This window comes from Diorhabda sublineata, chromosome 2 (assembly GCF_026230105.1).
Source record: "Diorhabda sublineata isolate icDioSubl1.1 chromosome 2, icDioSubl1.1, whole genome shotgun sequence".
Lineage (NCBI taxonomy): Eukaryota > Metazoa > Arthropoda > Insecta > Coleoptera > Chrysomelidae > Diorhabda > Diorhabda sublineata.
Window position 1 is genome coordinate 25,357,018 of NC_079475.1, and position 22,486 is coordinate 25,379,503.

General features: G+C 31.9%; 1 protein-coding gene across 1 annotated transcript; it reads right to left on the minus strand.

Moving 5' to 3' along the window:
* Positions 1-412: 412 nt before the first annotated feature.
* LOC130453008 (probable multidrug resistance-associated protein lethal(2)03659) lies at positions 413-20,067 on the minus strand. Its single transcript, XM_056792579.1, has 12 exons — positions 19,842-20,067; positions 16,264-16,497; positions 15,852-16,102; positions 14,241-14,420; positions 12,389-12,545; positions 10,614-11,205; positions 7,833-8,476; positions 5,618-6,035; positions 3,929-4,079; positions 2,790-3,020; positions 2,309-2,651; positions 413-1,084 (listed from the first exon to the last, which is right to left on the minus strand). The coding sequence occupies exons 1-12, from the start codon at positions 19,916-19,918 to the stop codon at positions 508-510; spliced, it is 3,855 nt and encodes a 1,284-aa protein (XP_056648557.1). The 5' UTR covers positions 19,919-20,067; the 3' UTR covers positions 413-507.
* Positions 20,068-22,486: the final 2,419 nt, after the last annotated feature.

Genomic DNA, 22,486 nt, shown 5'->3' on the forward strand with positions numbered 1-22,486 from the left:
CTCTAAAATAAAGAGTGGGGTATACAAAAGTTCGAAACTCAAATTGAGAATTCGTCTGATGAAGTATACGTGGTGTCAATAATAATTCTGATATCACTTTCAGTGTTTAACCTCTAAAAAAGTAGTGATATCTGACAAGCAATTGAAAGACTTGTACCCCTTGCTGGAAGCTATACTCTCATCTTCTATTTTCAAGTCCACTCCCAACAGTTAAGAAAGATATGCAGACAAAAGAGGATTAAAAACTAATCATAAGAGTGTTTTACATGAGGCTAGTTTGGTCAAACTAAATTATTAATGTCCGCTAAGTTGTGATTAAGCAATTACAATCTGCTTGGAATGAATATTTACAAACTTCCTAAACAAAAATTTATTATTAGTATTAGGGGGTGAATGATATGGATCTAAATATAAATTTCAGATTTTGCTTCTGGACTTTTAATTAATTTAAAATAAGACAATACAATAAAGTTAGTTTGTTGAATTTATCAGAAGTATAAAACTTTTTTATGAACTAGGATTTTCTGTAAGATGGTTCATTCCTGCATTTCTCATCATTTCTGCAAACAAGCTAGTTTTATTCTCCAGGAGATTTTTCGGGCTGTCAAATTCCATTATCTGTCCTCTATCCAATACCATAACTTTTTCACAGTCCAAAACAGAATCTAACCTATGAGCTATTATTAGTAAAGTACAGTTTGAGAAATTATCATTAATAATTTTTTGAGCAATAATTTCAGTTTCGGGATCCATATTGGCAGTAGCTTCATCGAGTACAAGAATCTTATTTTTCCTTATAATCGCTCTAGCCACGCAGATCAACTGTCTTTGACCTGTACTGAAATTAATGTCTCCAACTTCAGTGCGAAGGTTAGGAACAACGCCATCAAGTTGTACTTTGTGTAAAGTTTTCCAAATCTCTTCATCTGTGTATTCATCTAAAGGATCCACGTTACTTCTTACTGTACCTGAAAACATTATTGGATCCTGTGGGATAATAGATATGTGCTGTCTCAAAAATTTGAGAGATAGTGTTTTCAGTTCCACTCCATCTATTAAAATTTCTCCATCATAGTTGTATAATCTGAAAAATTTCGGAAGTGTATGAAACGTGCAGTCTAGTATTACTTTGTCTATAATTTACAAAATCTTATGGAATTCTTCTATTTGAAATGTTCCCGGATGCAGCTATATGTCTTCCAATATCAATTATAGATTATAAAAACCCTTGCCGACAATTTTGTTTCATCTACCATAGGCGTAGATACCTCATTTTATAAATTTAATATTTTTATAAACACTTTTAAAAATATAAAAGTTTTCGTTAAAAGGCAATCGAATAATTATAAATTGGATGGCATTATACGCCGGTATTTAGACTGATGCACTTAATTGTAGTCCTATTTGGAAAAAAATCATTATTATACCTCGTTAACTTGCTACAACTTAATATTAAATTATATAACGTAAATAGAATGGTAAAATGTATCTGCCTGTAAGGGAGTTTGGTTTAAAGAGAGCCCTTTTTGTACCCCATTCATTTTTTTACTGGAAAACGAAATTTCAAAGCAAAAACCATGAAGGAAACTAAATTCTTTGCAAATAAAACAAAATAAATAAATAATTCAATTCCAAAGTATCTTTATAAGTAATAATGGTAGTCAGAATCGTCTGAACTAGTCATGATTTGATTGAATTATGAAGGGTTGTAAAGAGGGTGATACCACATACTCATCTTCTTCTTTAATAACATGCTCAACACAGTTTTTATAAAGCTCTTAGAGGTGTGCTGTTAGAATTTTCTTACTACGAGCTCTACAACCTCTTTACTCAGTTCTGAATACATTTTCGTAATTCTAATTTTACGTTTGTCCATATTAACTCTATAATCTCACCACTGCTTATCGCAGACTGTGTGGCAGGAGTATTTCGAAGAAATTGTGTACATACGCCTTCCGACAACTTCTGCCAATAGAAATCCATTTATGGTTATCCTAATTTTATATAGGGAGTAAAAATTATTTTTCATTTCTTAATTTGGTATGAGTGCCGTGCGTATTTATGAAATATTGATTGTTCCTTGCAAGACTATCTTCTGCAATTGATATTGGAAGAACTATAAATAATGATTTTGGATACAAGTATACATGTATAGTGACGAAAACCATAGAAGTAAACTTGTGACTTGAAAAGAATAAGCAACAAAAGATAATGTATAGAAATGGAAATTTCTAATCGAATCTCTGGTAGTTTTAACCACAAAAGGTTAGTATGAAGAAAAGAGACAAACAAAAGAGAAACTATTTACCTGTACAAAGTAGATATAATAGAGGATTTTCCAGCTCCAGTTCTTCCCACAATGCCAATTCTGCTCTTCGCTTCCACATCGAAAGAAATATTTTTCAAAACATTTTCTTCTGAATTCGTATATTTCAATGACACATTTTTATACTTGATTTCTCCTTTACTTGGCCAATTATCGACTTCCAAACCAGTTTTACTTTCTACATCTACTGTAGTGTATTCCATAGCTCTTTCAACAGACGTCATAGTATTTTCTAATTCTGACCAGCTTTGTAAAGCCATATGAACTATGTTACTAAGCATTCCAGTTTGGGTTATCGTCAAACCGACATCTCCAGCTACAGTTCCTGTAATTAAAAGTATATATAAATTAAATCATCTAAGGATTTGCAAAATACTATTCATTAAATTACGGAATTGCGAAATCAAAACAAGTTTTATTAAAATTTTATAATGAAAAAGAATCAAAATGACGTTAATATTACCTTGTTCGAAGAACAAAAATCGCATGATAACCGTTGCAGTGAATATAGTTGAAGATATTTCCATAACAAATGAAAAAGCTGCTCTAACACATATTGAAGTGAATAAAGCACTAATATACAGATCTTGATGTTTATCAAATTCTCCTTTTAAAATATCTTGTGCTTTGTAAGCTCTTATTGTAGTAAGTCCTTCCATTGTCGAATTTAAATGACCTACCATTGGACTGCGAGCTAAAAAACGATCGGTTATTATTCTCGGGCATTATATATGATTTTCAAAATTTGAAATGTACACTAAATTTGATTAAATATACGGTTTGAAATTTACTATAAAAATTTTGATATTTCATAAAAAATTACTCCATTTGGAATCTTCCAAATACTTTTTTTTTTCACCTTCCTCGGCAAAAAATCTCTAATCCGACTAGTCCTTCGGCTTCTCTAAATCCATCCCAGACTCGGCAGTTACTTATGAAGTACGGAATTACAGTGTCGAAGGTGTCCTCATGCGGATTGATTCCAGTTCTATGATTTGTTTTTGTAGAGATAAAGGAATTTTTATATATGTTATGGTTTGTTTTAGAAATGGCAATGACACAAAAAGTTTCTTCTGCGGAGCTGTAATTGTGGTGATGTTTGGGATAGTTTCTTTTCATTTGGCTTTCGCTTACCGTGTGCGCGTCCACCTACTATCACGCGTGGGGTTAAGTTCAAAATTGAGGGAAGAATAAAGTTTGACAAAAAAATTAATTTCAACTAGTAGATTGAGTAAAGACAGGTATAACTGCCGCTGTATTAAATCCAATTTTCGAACATTTGGTTGATGAACGGAGATACCAGGATATAGTGAAACCCCAGAAAACCTGTAACACCCCCCAAAAAATTCGTCCTCTATGTGTAGAAATGGAAACGGTTATGAAACTTAGAGTGGTGGTGAGGACGTACATTTGATGAGAAAAAGACGTACTTACTTCTTTTGTCTCTGATCTGTCTAGCTCTTTTTATATTCCAACACTGAATATTTTGCCACAATAACGTTGATACATTGTACTTTATTTAAAATAAGAAATTAATAATTAGTATTTGTGGGAATATAAAAATTCTTAGTTATATAAAAATAAACAATAAAGTGCACTTACTAGCAGCTTCCAGACGTTTCAAACTTCTCGCTGAACGTATGTAAATATTTCGGAATACGACTGAGAATATAGCCAATGCTATGGCAGGCACTACGAACTTCCAATTTACTGTCGCAATCAATCCGATAGCACCTACTAAATGGAATACGGACTGCAAAATTTATTTATTCAATTAGCATTTTTATTTAAGTATACCTAAAGAAGTTTTGTTCACAGGATGTTATGTGTAACAGTGGAAAATATTAGATAAGTTTCCCATTTAAACAAAACACTTTTTCGGAAAATAAATTCTAGTCTCAGTCTTGCTCAACATACTCAATTTATTAACGAAGATATTTTCCAATAAAACTGGTTAATAATATGAAATATTGAAATTACTGATAGAAGGCAAGTAGGCTAGTTATATGTTATAAAACACAATTAATTGAGCTTTATAATAAAATATTTTCCTAAATTTTTTATCAATATCGAGAGTTAACAAGCTTGTATAACCCCATGTCAATATTATTGATTGAAACAACATCTCACTAACTTTCGAAAATGTAACAGTACTAATTTGAACAGCATCTCCTTTTTTTGTTTCTAATAATAAAATTTAATCCATTTACCAATTTTTCATTTTGTCCTGTGACGTGAAATAATATCGTCATTATTATTGTTTGCGTGAATGTTATTAGGGAAATAAGTTTTAAAATATTTATTAAGACCAATTCAAAAAACAAAAATGAAACGCGATATTGAAATTTCCAACAAAATTGCAAAATCGGATAAGGTATTCCAAAACCTTATAAAGAGAAAGTCCTTAGATTCACGCGACAAAGAATATGACCAATTTTTGAGTGGATGTCAGATAATGCTATAGAAAACATTAACGAAACTGGGCTCTATCTATCTGAGAAACTTTTTCCAAGATCTCTGTGTGTTAAATATATGGTGATAAATGATAATATTTGTAATTTAGTATTTTGAATACAGATCAAAATGGTAACGACCAACAAATCTCCTGAGAAAATGCCCTGAAATTTATTCATAGACACCATGTCAACATGTTTTCGTCATTGTTGATGAATATGCATTGAAAAGTTTGAAACATCAAGAGATTAAATTTCTATGCGGCCACATGACTGTTCAGGAAAAAGACATTAATCTACAGAGTAGACCGCTCCAATAGTCGTACTAAACAACTTTGGAAAACTTCTCTGTATTATTGCAAAATGTTTGGGTTTGAACAGTACACTGGTTATTGTTTACGTCGAACGTCTGCAACCCTTAGAGCACAAGCTGTCTACATTGAAGCGCCATGGTGGATGGAAATAGTGCCACAGCTGCTGAAGGATGTTTGGAAGACAGCATACCCTCAAAAAATTAGTTTTCGAGGATGTTGGTGGACGTATCACCTAGATATAGCATTGATACTAGAGACTCATACAATGAATCATGAGTTAACCTTAGCTGCAGGAAATCTGCGATACTGGTCAGAGAAAATTAAGGACTCTGGCATATTTGGATGAAGCTTATGGATAATTTCTCGGTTCATTTGACGTTATATATCTACTCCTGTCAGATAAATTATAGTTGAAATTTAGAGTAGATTTGAACACGCTGAGTTGTACGTTGAAAGATAATTTTTATATCTATTATATTAAATTATAACTAATTGTTTGAAAAAAATAATTTTACTGTACTTACTGAAATAATGTGACTGAGAATTACTGCGATATGTTCATCAACGATACTTAAATCTTGAGAAAACCGATTCAGTATATTGCCTATGAAGAAATTATCAAAAAAAGCCATAGTAGCATTCACCACTCTATTTATCATCCTATTGTGAATTTTAACAGCCGCTGAAAACCCAAGCTTCAAAATGCAATAATTCTTCAATAATTCGACAGCTGCGAAGGCAATTATCAAAATTGTATAAATATGTAATGTTTTTGAGGCCCGCATTTCCTGTCTTTCAGTATTGTATAATGTATTCATGTGAGATGTTACATTGGTTAAATTCACAGGATTATCTATTGTACTATGATGAGTTCTATTGTAATATGTTACTTCTCTTGTGAAATTTTCTCTTGAACTTGTTATGTTTGCTCTGATGTTTATCCTGTAATATTATAAATGTGTTTATCAAAATTATTAGATATAATCAAAATCACGATATAATTTAGATATAAAATGTGTAAATCAATGTGAAGAAAACCTTGTAACTGACTTTTCACTATAATTTGACCCCGCGTTTATTATAGATACAAAAAAAGATTTTTTACAAAAGTTGCATTAAATAAATAAATACATTCAATATGAATGCCTAACATGTAATATCTATATACTGGATGAATACAATACGGAACTTTATCATTTCAAATAAAATATTATTTTCCTATTTTTTATTTTTATTTTTTATTCAGAACTACTCAACTAAATACTTATTTATCAAGTGATAGACAGTAATAAAACTACAAATTGTAATGGTAACTACATTATACAGGTATAACATTCAGTAAAACAATTATTCAAACATACATAATACAGAAAAATTGGGTAATTTTATACTTTCGCCGTCCCCTCGTTTGTTTGTTGTAGAAATCATCCGATTTCGATAATTTTTTTTCTTCTAAATCTCCGTTTCTATAGCGGATATCTCACCTAGAGATTTCATGACTTTATGACTTTAAATGTGATCATAAACGCACTTCTTCGCATATAATCGTTCGTAACTTTTTTACAAAGCAGCAAATGCAGTTCATATATTCTTTTTGTTAATCTACATAGAAAACGAACAAAAAAAAATTTTGTTTATTCATTTTTCATATCTAGCAGTCAACCTTAGTGAGACACCATTTCTTTAATGGTGAAAATTTTCAATATTGTACACTTGATTACAATAAGTGATTTAAAGAATGTTTTTGTTCGTATAACTTTAATGATTACTCAGTAAAAAAGGTACAAACGATTATATGTGAGATTTAAAAAAAATTCATCGAAATAGGATGATTTTTCGATTGTCTAGAGTCAAAAACGAGGGGTCTGTGAAAGTATAAAATTATCAAAAATGGTGGATACCTCGAAAGGTTCCCGGAGAAGAGACTTTGTACCGTCAAGGTCACACTATGGGTCAGAATCGTGAAATGCTGTTTTGTGATTGCATACTTTTGGAGTTGAACATATGGATTCTTTTTCAAATTAATTTTTAGGTAGTAGGACATCACATTCTCTTCTTACTCTCAACTGACTCATTTTTACGATTAGCGCGCTCATATCACATGTAAACAGTAATCAAAGCTGCCACATTATCTTCATAGAGGGATTTTGATAATTCATTCTTTGGCATTTACTTCAAACTTGGTATAGAGCTTTAGGCATAAAATTTAACAGGAATGCTCTAGAGGAAGGTCTTTGTCAGACAACTTTTAACATGGGTCGTTTACCAGTTTGGTATATTACATTTGACCAAGAGACTAGAGACTTTACTTATGAGCATAGAATCGGAAGACCAAAAGTAGCTATCGACCACGACAACACTTTTTTTGTCCAAGTCTTCAAGAAGACTCCGCTATTCAATTGCAACAGCAATTCCAGGAAGTAAGGAATGTTACTGTCAGTCATTGGACAGTAATAATGAGGTTTTTGGAAAAACATTAATAACCTCAGACCGTTATTGATCCCAAAATATCGACTACGACTACTTTAAAGCCAGATAACATGTTATGTAAAATTGCTAAGCTTCATACAGCCAGCATAGTGAAAAATTCCTTCCAAAATTGGTATTACAGTAATGGGTGGACCGACAGCATACACGACATTAATCCAATAGAAAACATGTGGAACAAGATGATGCAAAGCATCTGATATAAGTAAATCTACTTTGCTTAATTATATAACTATCTGAAATATTACTCACCAATTAGTTAATATTTTTTGGGATGCACTATCTACAAAAGTGGAACCACCAAATGTCAACAACAGTAGAATTCCAATGAATATTCCTCCTCCCATTTTCAAATATTCAATGTATAATCCAAAATCTATCTTACCAGATTTTTTGACCTCATGATAAACTTGTCGTCTACGCAATTGTGGTTTGGGACCTTTCAATAGCTTAGATTTTTCATCGACTGGATCTTCTTTACTTCCAGTTTTCATATCAATGTTTTCTTTCGTATGAGAATCTACAGTTTCAAATGCTTCCATCAGTTCTCTAGCTATATTAGTTTGATCTGTTTGAGACACAACTTTTCCATCCTTCAATATCACTATATTATCCGCTAACTTAATATGATGACTGTTATGTGTGACTAGAACAATACATTTGTCTTGAAGTAAACCTTGTATGCAGTTTGTAAATATATGCTCTTGAACGCGTGTATCTAAGGCAGTTAACGCGTCATCTATAAGGTAAATATCACTATCTTGATAAACCGCTCGTGCTAAATTAACCCTAGCTTGCTGCCCTTTACTTAAATTCATTCCTCTATCGGCTACTATAGTTTCATCTCCTTTTTCCAAAATTTCAAAATCGTACGCTAACGCGCAGGCTGATATAACCTGCCAACATAAATTAATCAATTAAACTCAATCTAAAAATATAAGAATTGTTGTTCCACACATTCAAATTATCAAATTAAAAAAAATTACTTTACCATAACAAAATATATTTTCAGCATAATCTGTTTTTAACTCTACACCAGATCCTAAGCTTCCCCTCGTAAACCACTTTGAAAATACTTATTGAAGGGTTTTTGTTCATACATTTATATCATATTACCAACTCGACAGAAAATCAGATCTACTTATAGAAATTCAAATACCCTTCTGTTGTAGAGCTTCACGTAGACCCCTGGGGGTGAATTTGAACCACTCTGAGAATTGCTGCACTACACACTTGTCCAGGGAGCTTCCAATTTTCCAGACTATCAACCTTCCGAAAAACAAAACACTGTGGCCATGACCTTGTTGGCCTTAATAAATAGTTTTTTGGTCTCTGGGAAGCATATTCCTCGGATGAAGTCTATTGTTTTGACTATATTGTTTTCAGACCGTTTGAAAATATCGAATCATGCGATCGATTTTTTAATGCAAACGAGCCCCACTGAGTTGTTTCAAGAAACCTTTTAATTCAACTCAGTGATGACCAATTTAAAAAAATATTGTTTTACTTTTTATGTGGTTTTGATTTACATAAACTTATTACAAATATGTAGCTGCTAGGTATTTAATATGAAATTGATGTAGTATTAAAAGTTGTTAATGCTCTCTAAATGATTTAATTTAGTTATTGGTAGAAGTTTTTTAGAACGGGTAGTTACCAGCAAGATGTAGGTAATAATTACACTGGCCGACAAGATTTTCGTAATACAAGCGAGACCTTTATTTTTAAAAATGGAAGTAGCCGCCCAATAATAGAAAATACATTTATTAGGCACTCACACGTACCACTTTTCAATAGTTTACTACCTGAACTGTATTATTCAGAATAATAAACATTAAAAATTAGTATTCTGTTGAGTTTCTTAGAAGTGGTTCTCTGTTCATAGCGTCAAAAGTGATTAGAAAGACGAAAATTTCGAGTCAAACGCGCCGGAGTTGTAAAACTTCTCCTAACAAATTTTGCTATATTCGCGGAAAATTTTGTTACATAATTGGAGATCAAGACAAGCAGTGCCCCCCCCCCCCCGGCGTGTTGTGTTAGTTGTAGCGTGTTATTGAAGCAGTGAATGAATAGGAACAAAACAAGCATGCCTACTATCCATTTTGACTGCTATTTTTATCTAACAAAGACTGAAGGTTATTCTAAAAAAGGAAAGATCGAGTATCCAAATTTGCCGACTGCTAAACGACTTGTTCCTCATAACGAAAATTCACCAGTACTGATTGCGCCTTTAGATCTACAAAATATTGTTTTAGAAGATACTGGAGTCAACGTATCGTCAGGAAGTTTCGAAAAACAATGCACCAACCTTATTTTTACTCCAAGTACTAGTACCGGCGACCCACGTTTGATTGTTCAAAGTGAGCTGAATGATTAAGCACGGGATTTGGGTTTGTCAAAGCAACAGTCTGAACTTCTTGCTTTCCGTCTTAAGGAATGGACAGTACATAACTGGAAACTATTTTGGGAAAATACGCTAATAAACCAGTGTTGCCGTACCTAGTCACTAGTATAAAATAAAATATAATATAAATATTTTTTCATCAATAATGTCTCGTTTGTTGCTCAGAAATGTGAGATTTATAACACTGTACTACTGCAAGTGTTTTGGCTTATTCATCTTCCATGTTTTTGGCTTTCCACGAAAATGGCCCTAAAATTTGATCAGTCTAGTCCGGATAATCGTAACACATATGTTAGGAGAAAAAAACAATCTTGTATTAAACAATGCTTTATATAAAAGAAACTGACGATTTGTAAGGTGAAGTGGAAATCGAGACCAAGATTATTAACTTGAAGAAGATTATAAGGACACTGAAGAAGAGAACGATTCACATTTTGGGACAAATTCAAGAATAAAAAACCAAGAAACATCCATGCGGGAGAAGTTTTCGTAATGGAGTTCATAATATTTTACCGCACTTTACTACCAAAAGCCACAGCTATCACCTAGAGTTCCCAAAAAGCAGGTAATTATTGGAATAATTTATAAACCAATTGGTTATATCGGAAGGGAATATAACTATTACTTACCTGCCGGTATCTCTCCTCGTTGTATTTTTCACCAAAAAGAATGTTTTGTTTAATTGAAGAAGGAAATAGCCATGGATCCTGTGAGGCGTAGCTCATCCTTCCCCGGACCCTCACTTCACCTCCGTCCTCCACGGGATAATCTCTTAAAGCTGCTTTTATGAGGGAGCTTTTACCGCAACCTAATTGACCAGTAATAATGTTCAAGCCTTTCGATAACTTTAAATTTATATCTTTCAAAATTTCTTTATTGTGTAAAATTACCGTAGCCGATCTAAAGTCAATTTGTGGATCATCGTCACGTTTATCTATGTAATCAGGTAGTTCTTCGAATTCTAGCACATTTTTAAGTCTTTGCAAAGAAGCCCTAAGTTCTCCTAATCTAGTAAATCCGAGTGAAAATGATAATGATACCGTGAATCTCAAAGTGCCGAATATTCTCATGATGTAAAATACATCCGAAGCAGTCATATTTTCATATAAATAAATATACGTCATTATCATTGCGTAAAAGGCAAATTTACTGATCAAACTACTTGATATTATCAAAGATACTCTTAAGTATGCTGCTTTTAACAGGGTCCTCAATTCTTTGCTGAAATAAACAATAAAATTATTAAATTCGTGAACATATTTTTACTCCAAAATCATACTACAACAGTAATCAAGGGCCGTGATTTATTTTCAAAATTTGGGTACGGTGGTTTATGTAGGAACCAAGTAATGACCGATAAAGTGAGAAAAAAGTCAATTTTGTAATAATTTCGCATTATATTGACGATAACTTGTGGAAAGGTTTTTTGTAGATCTTTTAAAAATAAATATTTTTTTCTTGAATTTTTTTCATATTTCTCTTTGTTAGACTTATTTATAGCTTTATAAACAATTAAATTGCTTATAACAAATTACTTGACCAGATTTGGGCTCGATACCCTCGAAAAATCGCATCAAAAAACAAAGAAAAACGCTCTAAAACTGAGGGTATTATGAAACGGGACCCCCCCGAAGCTGCCGTATTATTTATAATATTGTTTCATGCATCTGTATAAATGCTATTTAACGTAGTTCTTCTTGAATTATTACTTGTAAATCATCGATATTCTCTAAAAGCTGTAAGCAACAAATAGTAAACAATAACAAGGTCGTACTCCAAAACTAAAGTTATTTACTCTTTGTCGGTGGTTTTCAGTTCATCCAGATGTTTGTCTTTTTGATTAGTATGGATCCAAATTTCATCTACATCGACCTATTATTGAAGCGACTTCAAAATATGCTCTAAGTCATCAATTTGTTGTTTTTGTTTGATTTTAAGGAGACGTGACACCAATTTGAAAAGAAGCTATTTCACACTCAAATACTAATGTGAAATAATGCACACTTCCATATGATATCTACTGTATCTCTCAATTTCGCTTTGAGATTTCCACCAACACGTCCATTTGTAGATGTCCGTCACTTACCAGGTTTAATGGAGGTCATTCATATTCAAATCACAATAAGCCTAAAATATCTTTGACGTGCGCAGAAAGGACATAACTTTCCGGTCCCCTTAATAGTATGAAGTCAATTATCCCAAAACCTTCCAAATTGAAGGAAGATCCACAGAAAACAAATATTGAAGAATTGATAATCAAATATAAATTCACAATACTCATTTGCATAATTTCTAACTTAATGTGAATTACACATTGTGAAACACTATGGCATTTCTGAGTTAATTACTTTTCATGTATGTAGAGGGAAGATTGAGAACATTCAACAATTTTTAAAATACTTACAATCTCACTTCTCCAATTTTTTGTGAAAATATATCTTCCCACGTATACATTTTTATAGTTTTGATGGTCGATAAACTTTCCTGTGTTTTTTGCAAACGATCATCAGTTCGTTTCAACATCTTCAATCTAAACCGTCGGATAAGTTTCGATACATATGCTGCAAACCAAAATTCAGTTACATATATCAGTTATGCATTTGTAATACACAATGAACAATTACAGCCAATTAATTACTCTTAAGAATTTATCGAAAACAACCATGTACGGGATGGATTCATAACTTCGGGAAAGGGAAGTTAGTAAACGGGTTTAGTATACGAACATTTATGTAGATCGTGATAGGGTTAGTCCAATAATTGCTTCCGAAAACCGCTCAAGATGGACGTGGATTTTGGTTTTCTAGTGCTGTTACGAATTTGTGCTGATTAATGAGTGCACATAAACTTTCGCAACGATAATAAAAACGGTGTCGCAGCAAGGGTGTCACCAAAGGAGGGGGGGGTCAGTTGCTACAAACTTGTGAATCTATTACCTAGTTTTATGATTTACCGAACATAAAGAATGAAATCGAACTTTGGCAGCAAATGTGGCACGATAGGCTTTTTTTAAAAAATCCAACAGTTGTTGATGTCCCAAAAAAAAACAAATTCCTTCTTTCCCGAAACGGAAAAAGGACTAAAAATTTTGATCGCTTTACCATGCACGACCTGTACAGTAGAGCGATCCTTTAGCAGCCTCAGGAGACTATAAACATGGCTAAGAAGCACCATAGCCTTAATGGTTTGGCTGTGATGAGTGTACACTATAATAAATAAAAACCTAAATAATTTTAATAATAAAGTGGTTGAAAGTTTTGCAAAAAATCCTCGAAGGTTATGTTTTAATTAAATATTATTTTTGTTAAAATAAATAATTATTACTGTGTTTAAAAGTTTGAATTAGACATTGTGCTGTCGAGGGCTTATGAAGTTTATACATCGATATTGATATTAGAACCAATCTTATCACAATCGTGATCAAGGCAAAGACTTCCAAAGTGTAACGCTTCATGCTCACGACTGTACCAGGCATTCATATTGTTTATCCTCCATAATATTGCCCCATTGCCCTCCCCCATTAGTCATAAGCTGGCGACGCACTTGTCTCGCAGTTTGAACACCGAAAACCAGTCAGTATTTGTAACGTCAACGAACAGACCAACAACATTTTTTGTTGCGTAAAAGATTTTCCGAAGAATAAACATCGCTAATAAGTTTCAAAATACCATGCTAGTTTGCTTTGTACCAAAAAATGTTTAACTGTTGTAGATACATCGAATTAAAAATGCTAGTTTTCCAATTACAGAGCGACTCGGTAGCGCAAAGTACCGAATTGTACTGATGCTTAATTGGAACGTGAATTACTTTTCAAATGTACCAAGTACAGTGCGCTAAGTTCTTTGAAATGAATTTATTCGTATTTTCGAATTTTAAATATGGAAAATGAGAAAAAATAGTCAATACTCGTACCTCCATCAATACTAATATTTATTTTTTAACACAGTCTGAATTAACTTTTAAAATTTACAAAAAACTGCAACAAAACGAAAGCTTTAAAAATTTTTTCAACAACAAACTATATTGATAACCATAAAATATAAATAATATTTCGATCAATTTTGAAGAAAGTTAGCGCATTACGCGAAAGCAGTACTTTTGAGAGTGCTTGATGGTGCGAATTGTTGTAATAGTTGAAGAATTCAATTTTGAGCATTATGCCGCATAATGCTCTTTAATGTTGTAATTGGTTGTTGTAGATCTATATTGGAGAATATCTTAATGAATTATTAATTATATTGATGTAATATATCTACCTTGGAATGGTATTATGAGTATCAGCATGGAAATTCCAACAAGAGAAGATATTCCTATTCTCCTGTATATAAGGTAACACATAACTATCGTTTGTATCATGGAAATCCAAATTTCGTTTAAAGTAATTATAGCAGCATCAATTTGATGTACATCCTTGGTGATGATAGTGATAATGTTACCTATAAAAAATTGAAAATTCTGTACTTTGAGAAGCTTTAATTTATTCATTGATATGTCTACATAATTTGCATAACTTGATTGGTTATCATGTATTTAGCTTAGAGATATGTTAGCTTTTTCAAGCAGTTATGCATCTTGTATCGTATGTATATATGTATGTAATTTATACGAGGGCTGCTACTTAAGTTTAGAGACCGACAAATGAAATTAAATTATAATTTATTGGGTTTGAAAATATTCTCCATTAAGATATATACACCTTGCATACATTTGAACCAATTGTCATTGGCATTTTTTCCTTTTGATTTGAACGTATCAACGGCTGTAGAAAAACGTTGACCACACTACAAACGTTGATCTGTGGGAATAAGCAGGAATTCCAAACATGGACTGTAAAGTGGATGACTCCTCAATTCGATTATTTGACTATTTAAAAACGTTTTTGTTTGAACAGATGTGTGAGGCTCGCTTTGGCGTGGTGGAGAATTATTTATCGTCTCCGATTGGTTTCCCTGATTTTTTCGAACACTTCTGGCAAACAAATGCTGTTGTACCATTTGGAATTAACCGTTCTACATGGCTCTAATGGAACGGTGTCGACATGCCCAGTTATTCCGAAAAAACAGTCGACCATTTGCTGCGAAGTTTGGCCCGTCTTGAAAGGCTCATATAGTCGAATACTGTTTAGTTTCGAGTTCATATGCATAAATTAATGACTCGTGACCTCTCACGATCTTATAGGCGTCTTTTGTAGCACCGCGATTGAATTTTTTCAGCATTTCTTCCCAAAAATCCACACGAGCTTTTTCACATCTTTTTGACATCTAAATGTTCAGTCAATATTGAATGTATGCAAGTGGAACTAACGCCTCAATGTCACAGTAGATTACATGACGATCTTGCAATGTCAGTTTACGCACAGCATTGATGTTTTTTGGTACAACAGCCGATTTTGGACGACCTTCATCCTGTAGCGAAGTGCGACCATAATTGAATTCGGAAAACCTTCGGTGCTTCATCTAGAAAAATCGAAGTGAGTTGTTTTAATCCACGCCGAAAATCATAGAAAAACATCGCACGAAAATGTTGGCGATTTTATTCTATCTTTTGACCAAGATGAATGTTTCAACTCAAATAGCACTCGTTCGACAAAATATTCTGAGTACGTCAACCATTAGAAATGTCAAACTTTATGATGGGAAACTCAAATTTAAAATATTCACATCAGTGTTGCCATATCTCAAAATCTTAAGTAACAGTCCTCATACATTTTCACTTGCAATTGCTAATACTTGTATTAAATTAAAATTAAAAAAAAAACTGAATAGATATAATGAAAATATTTCAATTCAGTAAGCAAAATGTAATTACTTCCCCTGCCTAATATGTAGTGCATTCATAAAATGTTTACAATTTAAATTTCAACTTACCTAGGCTTGCCTTTTCCATTGCTTTAGGACTTAATTTTAATGTCTTTCTATAAATCAAAGACGTAATCGACACTTTCATTTTTATCATTAGTTCTAATAAGAAAACGTGGTAATTTTGAAAAAATATACAATGGAAAGCTTTTACTCCAATCATTATTCCAGCATAAAAAAGGGCATCGTAAATTGTCATTTTCATCTGACCTGGGGTAAAATACTGTATTAAATTAGCGACAGCATTAGGTTCCAAAACACTGTAAAAAAATTATTACGCTAACGATCTTCAATTTAAGTTTACATATAATCATTCGGATATCAAAATAAAATTTTTTACAATAAGGATCAATTTCAACAATTAATTCTAGTAATCAAACTTGTTTTTTTATTTATTCTTATAAAGAAAATCGAAGCTTGCCTTATAAATAATTTCACAGCTAATTGAATAATACCAAGTCCAACATATTGAAGTCCATACATCTGCCATAATAATCGATAAAATGAAACTGAAGATTTACTTTTCGCTCGGCTAAGATATGCGTGTTCTAATTTATTTCCGCATTTTTTAGAACGAACCTTTTCCACAACTTCGTATAAATCGTCATCTTCTAAATCTTTTTTAAATCCTTTAGTGAATAAATTCGCTAAATATCTACAAAACATCACATTATAAGCACATAATTCGTGGGTGTTGAGCCAAACTATTTATATCATTATCAACGTTCAAGACAGTTAGTCAAAATAAAGAGAAAACGGGTGATACTAATCACGATTTTCTCTCCGATTAGTCAAATTTTTTCAAAACTGAAAACAACTACAAAAAAGTCTATTTTCAGAAACATATATGTTAAAAAAAACTGAATTAAATAACCTAATTCTATCCATATCTTTTAGATTTTGAAAAAACAAATTCTATAAAAAAAAAAATTTAACGCCATCTGTAGCTAACTAGTTCACTATTTACCACGTCTCTGTTTTTAGTATTTTCAACAGTTTTTTAAAAATAACAGAATTATAAAAATTATTCATGCCAATCGAAGAAAGTTAGTTTACACTGTGAAATTTTACGTATCCAATTTCATACTAATATTTTCTTGTAAAAAAAAATAATTCAATATTTTTTTCAATTTATATCTACAAATTATCATTTGCATTTGATGTTAAATGCTTAGGAATAATCGTTATTATCATCATATTCGGGAACAACTTCGTCTTCAGATTGATATTTGTCGTCATTCTTACTCAAATTTGTAAAAGAGTCATATTACCTACTGTCGTTGATATCTTCGACAAAAATTGGCATCACTTATATTAACGTAATGCTTAAATTCAAAATGGATTCTGGATAATTGAATTATAACGATAATTATAAAACAACATCATAGAATTTGTGTGACACAATTCCTAATAAGCTGAATGAATGGACATTAATTTTTTAATTCTACTAATGAAAATAATTTCGAATTTTCAGCTGTATTAGTTAAAAGAATGTGGATATGTTTTTAAATTTTGAGGTTAGAGTTGTTTAAACATTCCCTCGATGTCATATACATACGAATAACTTATTCTGAGTGTAAAAACAAAATTTTGACTGCATGTATAAAATTATTTGGTCTTCAATTATTAAATTTTCATTTTCACACAAAAATTGCCAGCACTGGAAATCATTTTCCTCTTTTGAAATCGCGAATATTAAGACATTTCCAAACCTATACCTTAAGCATATGTATCATCCTTCAAATTTGTTATAGATTGAAAAAGATCTACATTTTTCATTGTATTTTTAAAAACATTATCAATAGGATTATGTAGGGGTTTTATATTTAAAAAATGTATACCATTGTTTTCTCTATTAATATTTGCTAACTAAGTAGTAATGCGCATTTATATAGAGACATTGTTTTATTCAAAAAGATAATTCAAAGTACATAATATTTGTAGCATTTCAACAGAAAATACGCATATTTCGGTACCAAGTATGTTGTGACGACATTTCAAAGATTTGCATTTGTTTAATTTCTCTAATATATAAAGTTAATATTGTCATAGATAAATCGATTAATCAAGATCCTTTAGAATGTTCCATATCCAAAACAATACAAGTAAAAGAAGTATGATTAGGAAATTTTATTTTTTATAGTTATTTACGATGTTGATTATTACTTCATGGGACAGTTTAATTACTATATTTGTTTAAATAAATTAATATTACCCTAATACTCTAACACAGATATTCCTTACAGGAAATCGTTGTTTACAGATTTTGACATAATTTCAATAATTCAGTATTTAGTGATTTTTCAAATACAATAAGTCAATTCAATAATACAATTCAATTAATTCAATAAAAAAATGCTCATAATGTTGTCCATCATTCGACAAGATCCTTCTTCCCGGTAAAAAAAATCGTTTTTAAGTACCTTCATAAAAAGTCTGAAGGATTGAATTCTGGGCGTCTCGATGCTCTTTTTTACCTAACTATCAAGATGGGAATACAATATCGAGATACACCATAATGGGTTTTCCAAAATGGGGATATTATTGACACTAGATCTTTCTATTTGAGACACAAGAAATTAAAGATTTGCGGCACTAATTTTTCTAGCAAAAATTTCAAATATCATCAAAGGATATTAATCCTAGAACTTGATATCATAGCTAATTTGTCAAGCAAACACTTTCCTGAAATTTAAGTGTGATTTTTCATTTTCCCGATATCGACAATTTTGTTTATTTGATCCAAAATTTGTTCAGATAACTGCAGTAATCAGTACGCAGCATAAGAATACAATTTTCGTGCTATAAAAATTCGTGATCCTAACGATTGGCTAATTTCAATCCCATCAGATATCTGGCTAGCAGAGTAGAAAGTTTGTTAAAAATTTTGTTTGTTAAAAACACGATATTGGAAAATCTTATTCATGTCCAACAAGATGGATCTCTATCACATTAGTTTCTTTCGGTAGCTTAATGATTAGGTATTCTGACAGATAGTTTTAAAAAAAAGTCACAATAGCCTTTCTGTAGGAGCATCTGCAACCCATTGTTTATATAGCACAGCATTGAGATTTAAAGAGAAAAATGGCAACTGTGTGTAAAGACCTTGATGCAGAAGTTTTTCTACATATTGGGAGAAGAGCTGTTAATAGATCACAAAGTAATGTATTTTGATAAAATTTTATTTAATCTTTCATCAATTTTTTGGCTTTACTGCGTAATACATCAATTATAGGTTTCAGTTGATTCTCCGAAAGTACCAAAAAAACAGAGATCAAATATTTTTTATTAACCAAATGAAATATTAATAGCCCCCCATGTCCATTTGAGAATTTAAGGGCTAGGTCGCGACTATAATCCAAGTGTGGCGTGGCTTGGCGTCCTTTTGAGTTTTTTATAGCATTTAGAAGATAATAAAACCGTTTTAAGGAAAAATGAATGTGGAATGGTGAATGTTTCAAGACGTTTACCAAAAAATCACTGATATTTAATTAAAGTGGTATTGAAGAACTTATTTATAATAAACATAGATGTGACTGGATAGTTTTGAAAGATTTGATTCGATAAAAAATTTTTGGAGGAACTAAAAACACTAATGACAACAAGTTGTTGATAATCAAAATCCTTTGAAGATCCGAGGATTTATTAATATTGACACCTATTTATATATAATTCTAGAAAGACTCATAATGAATGTTGAGTTTGGAAATAGAAAGAAAGTATAGGAAAATAATCAAAACATTCCAGTTATACTGGAAAGAGCTATAGAAGTTTCCAGCCATAAATCAATTGATAACATGAAATGATATTTAATCGCTTTGTTTTTAAGGAAAAAAAAACTCTTTAAGGTAGAGGATCAAGAGAGGACATTTGGCAGAGACATTTTTATATGTATTTAACATTAATTACAGTTGAACTGTATGGATAATGAGATGAATTACTCTTCAAATATAACTTGACAATTACTATATATTGAATTATTTTAATTGAATTACTTACGCAAAACTTAATAGCGAAAATATATTAGCTGTATCCCTTGGATGAGGTGGCCGGTTAACTTTTTCGCTGTGATCCATGATCAAAACCGAACTGCTTATTGATAAATTATAGAATGGAATCACAAAACAGCGTTTCTACACCATGTATACAAAAAACACATGCAGTGTCTCGATTACTTGACGAATGAACATAGGGATAATGAATAAAACCTTTTTGTATTTTATGTAAATATTATGTAAGCATAAATATATATATATATTTTCGCAATTTTAATTAAATATTTAATAATATTAAGTATTTTTCGCTTTGCAATAAAACTAATATTCCAAAAAATTGTTGAAGGTTAAGCGTCAACTGAATTATTTACTGTTTATTATAAAAAATTCTTATCTGAAATTCCACGCAGAAATCTATTGCATACGGATAATAATACCCTTATAGATATCATGATTGTGGGGCAAGATTTGAATTGACAAAAGTTTATGTTTGTATGTGCAAATTCCTTCGTAGAAATGAATATAGATCAAAAATATAAGTGCAAAAGTAGAATTTAATAAAGATGAACCCTTAATAAGAGAAATACAAGAATCATTTTCAAGATATAGTCCGTTCCGATCTGTGATTCAATCTCCGAAGCTGAATCCGATACTGTGAAGTGAATGATTGTCGGATTATTGAAACTCTAATGGGATCTAGAGGTACGATACGAAAGTCTAAGTGACGACGGATTAGGGATCGGATCAAAGTCGGTGCTCGGGCAATTTTGATCTCTTGTGTTTACATTAGTCGGCTTGTAAGCGACGAAAACAGTTAAGACTAAATTTAGATCACAGGCAAGTTGGAGCGGGAATAGGGAACTATCGAACTAATACAAAGTCAGACTACAAGTTCGAATCAATAAAAAGAATCGATGTTTTGAGATGTTTGCGTAAGGAAAAATGTGTAAATAGTATCGACAATTATTTATAAAAAATATCTAAACGATAAAGTGGCATAAATGTAGGAAATTCGCCAGGCGCCAAAATTAACAAGAAAGTTTCAGCAAAATTCAAAAAGTTCTTACGCATAGTCATAGGTGTTACCAGAAAAAGTCGAATATGAAACGAAACAATGATAGAAGAGTAAAATATATAACCTATAATTAAAATAATTAAATAACAACAACTGGGACATCTTAGTCTGGGAAAACCCAATAACCGAAATTAATTAGAAAAAATCGAATGAAATAGACACAGTCTAGAAAAACAATCTCGGAACAAAAAAGAATGGCTAAAATTTGTTTAGGAGTAGGAAAATGCGCCAGCTCATGTCAGTCAGAGCAGCAAGCATCAATTGAAGATGCCAAACGTACGAGTTAGCGCAAACGTCAGGTAGTATAAGGCAGTCGCAATGTGTCACAGAAAGAAGAATTATGTTTTTTAGAGCTTGTAGCATTCATTCGATTTCTCTACAGAATAAAACCACTGTTTTTGATTTGCACTCGAACAGTTGCTGTTTGTAAGGAGTTTAGTTTGAAGAGACACTATGATACGAATCATAAGTCAAAATTCGATTGTTATACTGAGAACCAGAACGTCGCCATTCCATCGATTGTTGCTTTGTTTGTGGACCCTAGAAATGTACTCAAGTCTCATCGATAGTTACAATTCGGCTTAAAAAGTCTACATCGTTTTCAAATCGAGCACAGATGGAACGCGATGCTTCTACATTTGCACGCTTTTGGTCAACATTCAATCATTTGGGGATCCATTTTGCAGCAATTTTTCTCATGTCCAAATTGACGTGAACTATATGATGAACGCGTTCGTATGAAATATTCAGTGCTTCAAATATCCGTTTTAGTCCAATTCGACGGTCTGATAAAATCAAGTCATAAACTGCATCAATATTTTCGGGGATTGACACAGAAACTGGTTTTCTGATCGGTCATCATCTTCAATAGAAAATTTAGCACTTTCAAAGCTTGCAGTCCAATTTTTCACGGTCGCATACGAAGAACATTCATCACCAAGGGTATTAAGCGTGTCTTCGTAAATCTGTTTACCTCTTAACCCTTTTAAATACAGATACTTGATACTGACTTGATACTCCAATTTTTCGATTTTCACAATTTCGGTGGACATCTTATTTCTTTTAATTTATTGCGTAACTCTGGTTTACTTTTTTGACGCCAAACTTTACACTGACACTTCTAATAAGTTATTGTTCGTTGCTATGGTAACGCAATATTTTGTTTAGGCATGGAACTGGTCTAGGCTAACTAGATATCAATACATCCTCGTAGGTATTCATATGTGAAAATTACTACGCCTCAATTTAAACATGCTAAAACTTGTTTTGACTATCCTCTAATTTAGTGTTCCGTGAACTATCTGTGTTCAAGGTACACGTAGAAAAATATAAATTTTTAAAGACACACCACAAGCAAACAAACATTTTCAAGTACTATTAATCAACATTTATTTATTAATCATCGAAACAATATTTATTATTAATCACCAAACGTAAAGTTCAAATTGTGAAAACTGTATGGTAGGTGGTACGAAGCATGAGCCTGTTTAATGGAGCATAGGCGATCTAAATTTGGAGTAATAGTTGACAAAGCTGCTCTCATCTCTTCGTCGATCGTTCTGAAGCGTTCTTTT